Source organism: Mustela nigripes, chromosome 14, assembly GCF_022355385.1.
Source record: "Mustela nigripes isolate SB6536 chromosome 14, MUSNIG.SB6536, whole genome shotgun sequence".
Lineage (NCBI taxonomy): Eukaryota > Metazoa > Chordata > Mammalia > Carnivora > Mustelidae > Mustela > Mustela nigripes.
The window spans coordinates 78,773,737-78,789,456 of NC_081570.1; the positions used below are offsets into that span (position 1 = coordinate 78,773,737).

The 15,720-nt window shown below is 33.7% G+C and overlaps 1 protein-coding gene across 8 annotated transcripts in view; it reads right to left on the minus strand.

The window, feature by feature from the left end:
- The window catches only part of EVI5 (ecotropic viral integration site 5), a 198,364-nt gene that overhangs the window by 104,115 nt on the left and 78,529 nt on the right, over window positions 1-15,720 (minus strand). For 7 of the 8 annotated variants that reach the window (XM_059375393.1, XM_059375394.1, XM_059375396.1 and 4 more), the window contains 4 exons: window positions 12,986-13,046; window positions 3,833-3,886; window positions 1,962-1,994; window positions 1,245-1,391 (listed from right to left, as the gene is read on the minus strand). In XM_059375393.1, the coding sequence (XP_059231376.1) occupies window positions 1,245-1,391; window positions 1,962-1,994; window positions 3,833-3,886; window positions 12,986-13,046 (295 nt within the window). The remainder of the gene's footprint in view (window positions 1-1,244; window positions 1,392-1,961; window positions 1,995-3,832; window positions 3,887-12,985; window positions 13,047-15,720) is intronic. The other variant, XM_059375399.1, reaches the window with a different exon arrangement.

Genomic DNA, 15,720 nt, shown 5'->3' on the forward strand with positions numbered 1-15,720 from the left:
TGCATTCCCAACTTTTTTTTTTTTTAAGATTTTATTTATTTATTTGACAGATAGAGATCACAAGTAGACAGAGAGGCAGGCAGAGAGAGAGGAGGAAGCAGGCTCCCTGCTGAGCAGAAAGCCCGATTCGGGGCTCGATCCCAGGACCCTGGGATCATGACCTGAGCCAAAGGCAGAGGCTTTAACCTACTGAGCCACCCAGGCGCCTGCATTCCCAACTTTTTAATATTCTTTCACCACCTTTCTATTCATTTTCCTTAATGATCTTCATTAACACTATAGAAAAAAATTTTTTTTCAATTGTCAATTTCTTCTTGCTTTCAGTTTTCTGATATCCATAGCCAGATTATGATGGTGTTTCTTAATTTTACTGAATAAAAGTAATGTCCAACTTTGAAGTAATTCTATTTGCCTTCCTGACCCACGTAGAGTTCTAGATTTAACATAACCTTTTCTGCCTACTCCTGTTACAGTCTAACTCCTGAGAACAGAAAACTGAAACAAGAAACAATACCTTTTTAAAAATAAACAGCTGGCTTTTCTTTTTAGCCCTCATATCCTTGATTAAGATTACACTAGTCTGAATTTGCCAATGGAAAATGCTGTCTAAGCTGCAAGATACCTAAGAAAAGCTGATTAGTAACCTAAATTAGCTAACGTAACTTTTTAAAAGTTCCTTTTTTCATTTTGAAATTTCTCTCCTCTTGAAAAAATGTAAACATATATCTTAAACCATAATTTGAGGTCTTGATGTAGGAAGTTAAGGCTGTAGTTTTTCATAAGACATAAATCCCCACATTATCAAACTTTAGTGAGATAATTACATATATTCTTCATGTTGGATATTATTTCATCTGCACAATTAACAAGAACTAGCTGGAGTTAAGAATCAAAAATAACCCACGGTAAAATACCAATATGGAACAGATTTCTAAAACCTAAGAAGCAAGTCTGGTCAACATCACTTATTTTCTGTTACTTAAAATATAATGTAAGAAAAGAAAATATAACCTATTTCTAACAAAATTGTGTGGACAGAGAAAGAATGTTAGAATGAAGAGTCCTTAGACAACAATAAGACCCCTAAGTATTACAGAATATAAAACTGATTAAGAATTCAATTAAAGTAGAAAACAAACTTACTTAAAAACAAGAGCACAGAAGTTGTGCTAAAAAAAAAAAAAAAAAGGCTTAAAGGGAAGGGGGATGAGAAAGGTGAGAAAAAGCACTACCAGACTCCTTACCCATTGTTGTTGGTGCTGGAGCTTCCTGATGGTATTTTCAGCTTGCTCCAGTTTAGCACTGGCCTCATCACTCTGCTGTTTGATGGTGACCAACTCCCGTTTTATGAGGTAGTTTTCCTCAGCCTCCTGGGCTCTTGTCACTTGTCCCTTAGGACATAATTTGTGTGTGTGTAAAGCAATTTAGGATAGATTCAAGAAAGACTGCCTTTGTGAGGTTTAGTTATTTACTGTGATATGTTTAAAAAAAAAAAACAAACCTCAGAGAACAGAACAACCTAAGTAATTATTAACCAGCAGCTCATTATTGCTCCAGCAAATTTTGGAAAGCGAATTTTAAAAAATTATCTGATAATCTTAAGAACAATTCTTCGTTCAGTCAATAAAAATTCAATTCATGCAATATTACTGAGTTGTACATGCAGGACTAAAATTTTCAATGTATAGTAGTTAATTTCACAGAATCCACTGATTGACATTTGGGAATAAATACTTTAAGGTTAGCTTTAAAACGTGCAAAAGGTGTTTAATAAACCAAGATAACACACTGTTATCAAAAATTAAGTTTGCACACATATATACCAGCCCAAAAAATTATTTCTAGGAAAATGCATGTAAAATTCATGCATTAAAATGTGAATTTCTAGGTTTAGGACTTTCCTTAGAAGTAAAGTTAGAGAAAATGTTAAAAAAACAAAAACAAAAACAAAAAAACTATACCTGTATCAATCTATCTGCCAAGGAAGCACTTTCCTACAAAAGGAAAAATTCAGATAGAACTTTAAGAGAAAGAAATAAAATAAAGGTGCATAAAATTAGGAATAAGAAGAAACAAAGCATGCCCAAATTCCATCTACTTTTCATTGTAATTAAGATAGATATTTAGATTTGATTTTAAGGCTATTTACTGTGTTTATTATTCTTAGCCTTTAAGAAAAATATATCAAAATAAGGATAGACTACAGAAAATCATATGCTTCTAGAAGACCAAACACAAATTCCAAGATGTTTTTCATCATCTGAGACAAGCAAATAGCTTCTTTTTAAAGTGTACTTTTAAGTCTTCATGTTTGAAATCAGCCATATTGTCAAACAACTTATGGGAAAGGGAGAAGGAATTTGAGTAAGCAATTCCACTTATAAAGTGTGACAGCAATTGTACAACAACAACTTCCAAAGAAGCAAAGCAAGGAAAATATGACACATGAAAATAATGAGCTCAACATAATAAACTATAGCAATAATTCAATAATTAAACATTTTGGTTACAGAATTTAACTGATACATAAGTATTTACAGAATTCAAAGCACTACAGGACAGACCTAGGCTATGTAAGCCAGTAGAAAGGTACTTAATTTTCTAGAAGTAAATTCCAAACTTAACATTTTCCTACAGCACCTTTATCTTTCTGACAGTTCAGTGAAATAAAAACATTTTCTCTGTGAAAATAGCTCATTCCAAAGATAAAAGACTACCTAAGAAGACAGATATTATAAACTGAGTATTGAGTGGAAAAAACAATATGCAATTAGAACAACTTAACTAAAATAAGCTCAACGTTTTTACAGAGTCACCAAAAGAGTAAAATTATTCTCAAAGCAACTCTAATAAGATGAAGGAAAAAAGGAAAACTATTTTTGACTTAATATAAGTACCTGAAATTATTATACAACCAAAAGACATGAAATAAACATCCTATCCTTGAGTGTGGTGTGATGCTTTCAAACAAAAGACAAATAACCAAACTATCCATATCTTCATGTTTTCTCTCTTGAATATTGATCTGTAGATTTTCAAGGAAGATTTTAACCATATCATTTATTAACCTACTTACTCTCATCTTTTGTTTAAAAAAAAAAAAAAAGCCCTTCCAAACGCCCAAAGACTTTGTGAATTCAGGCTTTTCTTTTAATAAACCAAAACTCTTAGACTATACTTTTATTACTCTATATTTTCTTATAACATCAGAACAAGACTATAATAGACATTACATCAAAAGCACAATATTAAAAATAATGCAATACTTTCCACATTTGCCCAGTTATTTTATATGAAACAGAAAGGAAGAAAGAGGTAATAAGTAGTATCAAAATAAGTCTGAGAACCAAATGTTTAATTTAATTTTAATTGAAAATCAACACCATGGTGAATTTATATATGAGAAATCAGTCAGTCATTCTGACTAAACTAAAAGGAATCCTAGGCCTTAAAGGAATCACTGACACATTTAATACATGGTTAGAAAGTCAGGTTAACATTTGAAAGTCATTTTTAAAATACTATATAGAATGAATTCTCAATTAGGTTACCTCTAAAGAATGTACATTTTAGAGATTGTATGTAAAGAAAACAAATCAATATGTTAATCTAACAATTACCTTAATTAAAACTTTAACCTTAAAGCTCAAGGACTCATAGTGATCAATTTTTTATTAATGACAAGTTATTTAGTTAAGTAGTCAACTAGGCAAGCTAAACAATTAATTCCACAACTTTGGAGACGTGATAGATTTCTTGTACCTTTATTCAAATAAATAGAAAATAGTACTGTGCATTCAACAGAAACTTGCATAAGTAGTTATTTACTTACTTTTTCTAATGTTTCAATGCGCTGTTTTAAAAGTCTATTTTCTGTGCGTAACCTCTGCAAAAAAAAAAAAAAAAAAAGGAAAATAGAAAAAAGAATAAAAAGAAACAACAAAAAAAGAGGTTTGTTTGCAAGCATTCCTGAAGAAAAGATACTTAAATCGTAATTCTTAAAATATACCACCTTTTATAAATAGGAAAGCTAAGGAATGGTTGATTACATTATTGTCTGTCAAACTCCTATAGCCTCAGAGTAGGAAATATATAGTAAAGGAAATGAAATTTATCAATACAGCTGTGAATGAAGTTTAAATATAAGCTACATTACACGTAGAAATAACCCCTTTCTTTAAAGTACCTACCATGACTCATAATCAACATTTTCTTATCTGTCTTAACATCCCCATTAGATAGAAAAGACTCTAACTCATTTACCTCCTACAGATACTATCTACACAAACAGTACTCAAATGTTTATCAAATAAACAAATTAGAAATCTGAAAAATGCAGCTCATAGGATATTCAGAACTAGACCAGCCTTCTTCTATGCCTTACATATGCAAAGCTACAAAACTCCTTACATTCTGAAAATATAAAGTTTGAGTTGTTTTCATTGAATTAATTATTTATAAGTTGTTGTGACCTTAAAAAAAAAAATGGAGGCATCTTGCTGACTCAGTTGGTAGAGTATGGGACTTGATCTCAAGGTCATGAGATCAAAGCTCCATGTTGGACATGGAACCTACTCAAAAAAAGAGTAAAAAAATTTTTAAAAAATACCAAACTTTAAAAAATGAACAGTTCTGATTACTAGTATTTTCTTATAGTTCAAAAAGCAAAACCAGATTTGGGGTATCTGGATAGCACAGTTGGTTAAGAGACTGACTCTTGGTTTCAGCTCAGGGCCTGATCTCAGGGTCCTGAGATCAAGCACCATGTTAGGCTCTGCACTCAGCACAGAGTCTGCTTAAGACTCTCTTCTCCCTCTCCCCTTTCCCCCCTTCCCACACACTCTCTTTCTCAAATACAATAAATCTTTAAATGACAAAAAAGAAAGTAAAACCAGATTTTAAAAAAAATCTTCACCTAACCAATTTCTGATTCCCCAAACCCTATCAAATTACTATTAAGTATTAAAACTAAAACACTCTACATAAAAAGTCATCTTCTTGCATATTCCATTAACATTTTCATACAAATCCTGATATGTTATAACTTCCTTTTAGAATCCTTGGAGTTACTTCTCCATTTTGCCATCACTGAAATTTCAAATTTCCCTTACGTTTTGTACAAATTTACCCCAGAACTTAATCCAGCCTTCTTCCAACCTTACCATCCTCTAAATTCCTGCTTTTAAAAATGTTTTCCTCGAGGGCCTCTGGGTGGCTCAGTTGGTTAAGTGACTACCTTCAGCTCAGGTCATGATCCTAGACCCAGGATGGAGTCCCTCGTCGGGCTCCCTGCTCAGCAGGGAGTTTGCTTCTCCCTCTGACCCTCCCCCCTCTCCTGCTCTCTCACGCTCTCTCTCAAAGAAATAAAATCTTAAAAAAAAAAAAAGAAAGAAAAAAGAAAAAAAGTTTTCCTCGGAAATTTCTATTGTCAAACTATCATTTTTCTAGTAAAGACTAAAATATAGTTTACATAATAAAAAAGTCTCAGACCAAGGAAATAAAGATTCTATGAATTATATCTTTTTAAGTAAATCAGAAATTGGAACAAATAAATCAGAGTTATTAGAAAGATTTGCAAATTAGATTTTCTTGTTCTATTCACTTAGAATATATTTTAGTAATTAGAAATCAATTATTTAAAAAATTTTTAAAAAAGAAATCGATTACTACTTTATATGTGATTTCTGACTACAAAATAGCTTGAATTTGATAAGAAAATGTTTCTCATTTCTTGGCTATTTTATTATGTGTAGCACAGTGGTCTAGACAAATAAGCAATTACTAAATTGTTTTAAAATCTGCAAATCCAAAGAAACAAATGTGCTTCTCAAAATGTTCTTAACACACTTTACCAAAAAAATAAAATTTTGTTTATCCTAAATGACTTATTAGAAAGTTCAGACAATTGAGTAAATATAGTTAATGTTACAACAGAAATGATGCTAAAATATTACAAAACTTAGAACTAAAAACATTTACCTAGGTTTACCTCTCCATTCCCTTTAAATCTTCTCAAATTTTGCTATAAATAAAAATCTAAATTGGTTTCTTCCCCAAACATCTACCCAAATGTCTGAATACCACTTTTTAAATAAACCAATTCCTCATTTATGTGACGTTGATTTCATCATAAATTGATAAATATAAGACTTTATCAGTTATTAAAGACTATTTCAGGATTACCTATTAAATTTCAAGTGTTTCTATCCTTTTTTTTTTGGACTAACACAACAAAATTTTGTTAATTATATTTGTAATCCCCTTTATTGTCTGGTGGAGCTAATTTCCCCTATCCTTATATTGTTTTGTCTATCCTCCCCTAACCTTAAGTACTAGTATAGTAAATTAGTTGAGAGAGTGGGTTTTGAAGTTAGGTAGGTTTAGGCTCAAATCCTCACCACAAAATTAACACCTGTTCATTACGTTTTCTGTTACTCAGTACTGTAGACCATACATTTTCTCACCTAGAAAATTAGAGTAATAAAACCTACAATGACATGGGAAGAATTAATGAGATAGCATAATACCAAAAACTTGATGAATGATAAGCATTGCTCATAATATTCTTGAAGTCAGGCATGAATACTATTTTACAATTTTTGTCTTTTGTTTATAACTATTCTTTAGAAATTTTAATGCTCTGAAAAATCAGAAGGAATTAAATGACTGGATTTGTTAATGTGTATTTGATGGGGGAAATCATAACTTTATTTAACATAGAGTTCTTTTGGTCTCTCCCCTTCATTCATCCTTTTTAAATGCCTTTATGCCAAGTTTTTCAGTGATAATTTATTAGGTTCTATCCTATTTCACAGATGTTTTTATTCCTATTTTAGGTGGAATTCCTTTTTATAAGATATATATATTTTTTTAAGTTAAATTTATTTATTTTTTAAGATTTTATTTATTTATTAGAGTGAGAGAGAGAGAGTGAGCGAGCGCACAAGCTGGGGGAACGGCAGGCAGAGGGAGAGGGAGAAGCAGGCTCCCTGCACAGCAGAGGGAACCTGATGTGGGGCTCAGTCCCAGAACCCTGGGGTCATCCCAGGACCCTGAGATCATGACCTGAGCTGAAGACAGTCGCCTAACCAACTGAGCCACTCAGGCACCCTTTTTCTAAGATATTTTGATACATAGGAAAATTGATGACTAAAATCTATCATTTGATTGAATTCTCACTAATTTCTGAGTACCTATCTTTTTAATTACATTTGCCAGAGTAAATGAAGAGTGTTTTCTAAACTTTAAAGTGAAAACCATAAAGAGGAAGACAGATACTTTAAAAAAAGAGGGAGAGACTTTTGACCTATCAAATTAGAAAGGAGAAAAAAAAATGAGAAAAGGGAAAATGAAGAGCGAGAGCAAAAATGAAATATCTAATGTAAGCAAGGTGTTAGTGGAATGAAACTCGCTGCCAAAGAGAACATACCCTGGAAATACTCTTTAGGAAATTTACTGAAAAATACTAATATCCTGTAATTCAATAATTCTACTCTTTACAACTAAGAAAACATAAGGTGCCAAAAACCTTATATACAAACATGCTAACTATACGTGCTATTTTTAATGGCGAAAAATGATAAAAAAAAAAAAAAAACAGAACTAAATATCCCCAAATAGGAAAATTTCAATTTCTAACAGCTCACTTTATTCTTCCCGTTTTGTTCTTATTCATTTTATGAAATAACCCAAACTCAATAATCTTCCTCACTGAGACAATCCATTGATCCTACCAACTTTCCATTGTCTCTGATGTGCTCTCTTCCCGCTTTATAAAATTTAATTTCCTATCTTACAGATGTTCCATTTCTTTTATCCTCCCCTCTGCCCTCTCTTTCCTTAGGAGATAGGATACTTGCCTGATAAAACCACCACTCTGGGTTAACATACTGACAACTCTGTGTCTGCGCCTATGTTGGTAAATATAACTGAAGGAAAATAAAACAATGAAGTTTGTTGAAATTAATTCAGTTTAATTAATTTCAGTTGGACTACTAATCTGCCCTAGCAGCAATAATGTATTTTCTTAGACCATGCCTTCTCTCACCCTCTCAGACCCCTAATTCATACTTGTTCCTCTTTCTTCAAATCAGGATCTCTTCACCCCACTGTCACTCTCAAATGACAATCTTGTTTCTGATTTCACTGAAAGAACTGAAGCAGTAAGAACAAAACTTTGCAAACTCCCACAACTACATTTTACCTCTTACCTACATTTTTCCCATATATTTTAGGTTCTCTCTTGTTCTTCTGGATTAACTATCCACACTAGGAGACCTCATCTCCTACTATGGGATAAATCCCAAACCGTGCTGACCCTACAATTACCCCCTGCCATTCACACATCACCAGTTTTTCCTACGTGGTTATCACCATGAAAACGTAGTTATTTTTCCCATCTTAATGAAAAGTAAAGAAAAATCAAAATCCCCTTAATATCATGACCCTCTCTAAGCTACTGTCCCATTTCTCTCTTCTTTATAGCAAATTCCCTGAAAGATATCTATACTCCCTATCTCCATTTTTTTCTAGTTTCAATCAAGTTTTAGTTCCCACTATTTCTCTGCTCTTTTCCAGCTTACCTCCACGCTGACAAATTCAATGATTACTTCTCCATCCTCAACTCACAAGAACACTCCTTAGCACTGACAGAAAAATCCTTCTTTTTCTAAAACTCTCTTTTTTCTCGTGCCTTTAGGACACTTAGACTTTGTGTTCTGCTTTGCTCTCATCTTTCTAACTTAAATGTTGGCTTATGATCAGGCTCAATTCTTGAACTCTCTTCTCTCATCTACACTCATTCCCCAAGTAATGTCATCCACTCTAAAGGCTTTTACTCTCATCATTCTGCCAGTAACTTCCAAATTTATATTTTGAGCCTGCCCTATCTTAAATTCAACTCGGAATATTCAAGAAGCTACTCTGAATATCTCCTTGGCATCTGATTCTTAAATTATCTCAAACTAGGCTCTTGATACTCATTCCCAAAGCAGAACTTTCTGCAGACTCCCCCATCTCAGGTACTGAGAACTCCGACTTTCTCCCTACTAAAGCCAAAATGCTTAATTCCCATTTCTCTCATACCTCCAACTTGTCAGCTTTATCTTTAAAGTCTACTCAGAATCCAATCACTTCTAACCACCTCAGTCCAAGCCACCATCATCTATTGCCTGCAGTACTTCATCAGCCTTTATTAGTCTTCCTGTCCCCTGCAATCTACTCTCAACATACCTTCTCCTCCACTGAAAACCCAAATGGTTTTCTAGGTTCAAAGTGAAAATCTTCACATGTTCAACAACAGTAACTCCTGTTACTTTCCTGATCATGTATACTGTCCCATCCACAATGGTTTCCTTCCTATTTCTCCCTGGGCACATTCCTGACTGTCTGTCAGGCACATTCCTACTCTCCGTCCAGATATCTATTTATCTAGCTTGCTCACTTCCTTCAGCTATTTATTCAAAAGTAATCCAGTCAACTTCTCTAAATTTTCAATCCAAACACCACCATTTTACTCTCCCTTTCCAGATGTATTCTTTGCTCTGTTGAACACTTAACCTCATCAAAATATTATGTATTTTACTTTTGTGTTTATTGTCTGACTCCCATTCTAGAATGTAAGCTCCATGAGGGCAGAAATTGGTCTATTTCAGCAAAATGTTTCAAGTGCCTAGAATAGTGTTTGGACATGTAGTAGGTTCTACAAATACCTATTAAGTGGATGACTTGAATAAATTACATTACTGTATCACCTTCATTGGATATTATTATACAGCCACTCACTTTTTATTGAAAGTTTATGATGCCACAGAAAAATGGGCATTTGAATCTTTCTTACATCATAATATATTAAGTCTTTTTTGGAAAGCAGCAGTGTATACATTGAAGAGTAGTATGGGTCTTAGAAAAACATAAATCAGATTTCAAATCCTTGACTTTCACCATTTTCTAGCAATGTGACCACTAGCATATTTTTTGAGCTTTTTGAAGCTCAAAAAGACAAGGATAAGAACCCTCTCATAAGGTTATTAAAAGAATAAAAGTAGATGATACATGTAAATGACCCCTTACATATTAAGTGTTAAATAAATGTGTCAATACTAACATTTCATACTGATTGTTAAATGTAACGCCTGGATGACTCATATAACATTTCTCATGTTTTCCTTTTTTACACCAGGCAGTGCATACACAAGTGTTTTTGTATTATTCTCTCTTTTTCAGCATCTCTGCAACACTTCATAATTTTTAAATTAAAAAGAAAAATTGAACTTCTGACTAAAACCCAGTGAGAATCTCTAACTCTTCCCATTTGCAGGGCTTAAATCTCTACATCCCAAAGCACAAAATTTAAAAATGAAAGATTATCAGCTCAACTGTCAGTCTTAAATAGAATGGGGGAATAAAGGTTTTCTTTAATGATTTGTGAGGTACCCTAATATAAACTAGAATTTTAATTTTTCTTACCTCCTCCCCCTCACCTGAAAGATCAATAGATTGGAAAAGGATACTGAGAAAGTCGTTTCTATTAATAAAATGTAAAATTCTCCATATAAAACAATTATTATCAAAATCTTTCTGTAACACTTTCAGAAAAGGGTTGGAAAATACTTAAAAGTTACACCTTCATTACAGAACCTCCAGATATCATTCTTAGACAAAAAGGTCCACAACCCAAAGGTCTTAGAATTTTAAGTAAAAAAAAAAAAAAAAAAAAAGGAAACTTTATCAGTGGCAGATTTTTTACTTCCACACCAAAACATCAAATAATTTGTTAATCATACCATTTGCCTGTATAAAAAACAGTTTAAGATTATCTCTCTGAAGGCTCTGAGAAGGACTAAGGCAAGAAAGCATTAGTTTAAGAGAGCTCATTCTCTTGTTATAAAAGGTCCCTTATAAAAGGGACCCTGGAAAGAAGGGAAGAGAGTGGGACTAAGGAAGTGGCATTTCCCATTTTAGAGAAAGCCTCCAATAATACATGGCTAACTATCTGTAATGCAGTGGTCATCTGATTATGACTGAGATGAGTTGCCAGGTCCAAGTCAAAAATCAGACATACCCAAGCTTATGCAAAGTAAAAAAAAAAAAGAAAGTGCAGTCCCACAAAAATGGTCATGGCTTTGCCCTTTTTGGTGGCAGGAGGAGTAAAGAAGGAGATGAAAATGGTTTGAGAATAAGAAAAAACTATGTGGAAACAAAATTTTGTAAAAAGAACAAACTACCTTTGAGATCAGCAAATTTTATTTACCCAATGTGATACTATTTGAACTTTCACTCTCCCCCACCCCCCAGTTTCATTTCTATAAACACTTTGTGCCATCTGTTTTTTCCCAAGACACGTGGAGCTGGCATTCAGAAGGATTCTGTGAGGTATATTAACCATAAATTTCTCCCAAAACTGGTTTGAGAAAAACTGCAAATACAAGCTAAATTGTGCTAAAGATCTTTCTGAAAAGGCCTCTTGGTATTCCTACTCTTCGTGTGATTTAATTTTAGAAGAAACTTCTTTCAGAGCAAAGATTGTTCATAGAACTGTGATTTTTTTTTTTTTTTTGACATAGCATGGTGAAATGAACAGGATGGCTTCCCATCCTCAGATTCTTGATTTGTAGTTCCGAATATTCGTGGTATGCGATAACCCATACTCTCTCCCCACTCATCAGGATGACGTACTTTTCTACTTTCAGTAGGTTGAAGTGGAGGGTATGATTTAATGTTACTCTTACTCATGGTACCTAAAAGAAAAGCAAATAGTAGAGCAGCAGTTGGGTGACATATTTTTTAAAAAGGAGGGACAAACATCCACAAGGTTCTTTTCTTTCTCTCTGAAAAATGTAGAAGTATCTATTTCCATTTAATAGGGAATACTGATAGAAATGAAAATAAAGCATCTAGAAAAAGGAAATGGATGAGAGAGAGGTCACATAGAAACAAAGGAGAGGTTTCTCTGAGGAGGCTTGAGGCTTTTGAAAAGGACCATGGCAAGAAAGAATACCAATTTCATAAAACTCATTCCCTTAATTGTAAAAAGGTTCTGTAGATGTAAGTAGTGAAGAGGTACTTTATAGCAAAAGTGATTAAGTCACGGCTAAATAATCATAAGTAAGGTGGTCATCTAATGTCTTGCCAGGTTCAAGTCAAAACTCAGACACATCCAAATGCAGAGTTTTAAAAAAAGGGGGAGAGTCACTCAAAATCTGTTCCTTTATGTTTTTTGTGGGGTTTTTTTTTTTTTTTTTTGGAAGGGGGAGATTACAGACAAAGAGATAAGAAATTGCATCAGCGAGTCACTGAGTTTCTTCACTAACTCCTGCTTCTACTCATTATCTCTATCCTGAAATGTCAACATAAAACCTATAGAACTTTCCTTAACTTCCAGCTGAATAATGTCAAAGATCCTCAACTTAAGAACTTCTGACCTACAGGGGATACAAATAAAAATTTTAAGGTATACATAGGAATTTATATATCCCTCAAAATTGGCAATATACCTGGTTCCTGTGGAGAGTTCAAAAGTATAACCTTTGCTTAGAGATTAGAAAATTGAATTAGTCCAAGTTTCCTGAAGCTCTAAGGCAGCCGTAATTAGTTCTGGTGCAATGATTTGCTCGATTTGGTGTACCTCAGACTACACGGCTGCTAGTCTATGTACACTATAGATAGACTTCTCCATATTTTTAAAAACATGCTTGAATGAAGTGGTCATTATCTTCCCTGTAGAAGTATTTTCTCTTGACGACCCACCAACAAATCTAGAAACAGCTGTTCTCACACTAGAATGAAAACCACTTGTTGCATTATTCTGGATTTTGAAATGTCTATTTTTAACTATAACATAGTGGGATGATAAATAAATTCATCAGTAAGTAATAAAAAACATCGCTGTTAAATGTGTTACAGGAAATAGATATACCAACATAACCAAATGACTGACTTTAATAAGTGTATGTTTGGCACTTTAAAAAAGTCCTGAGATGCTTACTTTAATTTCAACTTGCTCTTCCATTTCTTTAGTTTTTATTGTAGTGTATTCCTTTTCAAGCCTAAGAAGAAAAAAAAATTAACGATATGTTTTTATTTAGTTACTAAATTATAAAATTTTAACCTATTTATTAATACAAAATATAATTCCAGTAGGTACCCCCAACTTATAAATTGAGACACTTGATATTAGAAAAATAATCTGAATAATTACATGAATTCTTACCTAAAAAACTATTTCACAAATAACAAAAATGAGAACCACACACAAATAAACTTTAGAAAGTAAAATATATATATAATTCTCCATATTTTATTCTTTTTGATGCTATTGTAAATGGAATAGTTTTCTTAATTTCTTCTATGTTAATCATTGTTAAGGTATAGAAATGCAACTAACTTTTTGTGGGTTGACTTTGTAACGTACTATTCATTAGCTATTTTTTGTAGAAGGGTTTTTCTACATAAAAGATCATGTTGTCTCTCAACTGAGATAATCTTAATTTTTCTTTTCCAATTTGGATTTTTATTTCTTTTCCTCTTTATTTCTTTTGCTACTTCCAATACTACGTTGAACAGAAATGGCAATTACCAGAATTCTGCATTTATCAAAAACAATCTGCATATAAGTGGATGAGTGCAATTCAAATCCATGTTGTTCAAGGGTTAATATTCTTTTCCTTTGGGGTATACTTTTCTTTTTTTCCATATGCCTGTGATATTTGTTAAAAACCAGACATTTGGGGGCGCCTGGGTGGCTCAGTGGTTTAAAGCTTCTGCCTTCAGCTCAGGTCATGATCCCAGGGTCCTGGATCAAGCCCCCATCGGGCTCGCTGCTCAGCAGGGAGCCTGCTTCCCCCCTCCCCCTGCCTGCCTCTCTGCCTACTTATGATCTCTGCCTAACAAATAAATAAAATCTTAGAAAAAAACAAACTAAACATTTGAAACTAGTAATGTAATAACTTGAAAAATCAGTCTCCCCTCTCCTCAGAGCTCACGGTTTTTTGTTACTGATTTTGTCTTGTTGATTGTTATAGGCTACATTTGTGCTGAAGATGAACCTGATAGTTCAGGTTCTGAGCTGTAAACTGTCTCGAGACTTTTCTGAGACTTTCCCTGGGCATGCACAGTCACTTTCTCATTTCCCTCAAATACGCAGTTTTTTTTTTAATGTTCCAGTCTTTCCTGTCCATCTCCCAAAAGGGCAAAAAAGGAAAATAAAGGGAAGAGAAAGGATGATGTCTTTTAAATCTTTTGGCAGTTATGTCAGCTGGAGGAAGAGGGGACTTGCAACAATGGGGAGTGGTGCAACACCAATGGCTGCTCACTTCCTTGCACCTATGATCAGGAATAGCACAGCAATCACTGATCAGAGCACACAGATCCCTGATATCTACAAGACAAGGTCATTTTTCCCACAACTGCATGAAGGTTGCTCAAGAAATACTAGCACAGCTGCCTACCATGAGGCTGAAGGGTAGAGAATAGTGCTAAGGGGTGCTAATGTGCTAAGAGTTAAAAGTGACCAAATTAACCACAATTCACCATCGAAGGCTTCCTCTATAAGTTCAAAGGTTTATAGTAAGCCCCAGGGTTCCAAAACAGTCCCATCAGATTCTGCTACTGCAATTGTTTTTTTGGTGGGAGACAGATTCCTGGTGCCCTCTACTCCATCTTCCCACAATCCTCCCTCAAATCTGACTTTTTAATGCAAGTTGTTATGCCCACTTGGAGGCTAAGAAAGATTAAGAAACTTGTCTAAGGTCACACCCTTGACTGCTGTACTACTCTGTCTCTTACTTTAGTATACCTACAAGGATAGCACATCCTAAAAAGTTTATAGAAGACTCTAAAGAGGTACAAAATGTTTTGAACAATGGCTACACTGCTGGAAGTTTACAGTCTGCACTAGTGCCTACTTTGAAGTGAGTATTTTGTTATGTGTAGGTGATAAATGTTATCATTACTCACTCATATGCCTAAAACAAAATACTAGAAATCATCATTTAATCCTTGCTTTCCAATTCAGTCACCAACCACATTCAACTTTCTTAACAATGCTCTAAAATATATTATTCCTCCTTCAACTGCACTGATAGAGTTTTTGAGAAGTTTTACACCTACAAAATAAGTAAAAAGAGTATAGAGTTCCCATATACCTTGTCCCCAGTTTCTCCTATGTTAAACATTTTACATTAGTATAGTACATGTTAACAATCAATAAACTAATATTGATACACTGTTAACTAAAGTCCATACTAAATTCATATCTCTACATTTTTGTCTAGTGTCCTTTTCCTATTCTAGGGTTCCATCCAGGGAATCACATTACATTAAGTTGCCACGTCTTCGTAGGCTCCTCTTGGCTGTGATAATTTCTAAGACTTTCCAGGTTTTTGATGACCTTGATTGGGATTTCTCTTATGTTTGTTTGTGACTATATTGCGGTTATGGGTTTGGAGGAAGACCACAGAAGTCAGTCCCATTTTCATTTGATCATTTTTATCAAGGGTAAAAATTATTACCAGGATATCACTATTGATATATTGACCTTGACCAGTGGGCCAAGGTGTACTTATAAGGTTTCTACAAAGTGACTTCAAAGTAGTTATAGAGCTACACCATTCTTTTATTGGCAGCATTTTTAGGTCTTCATTATACCTTTCCTTAATTACCAGAGGATACTCATAATTGTTCTCTCTGCTGTCAGTTTCATAATTCAATCTTTTCTGCACA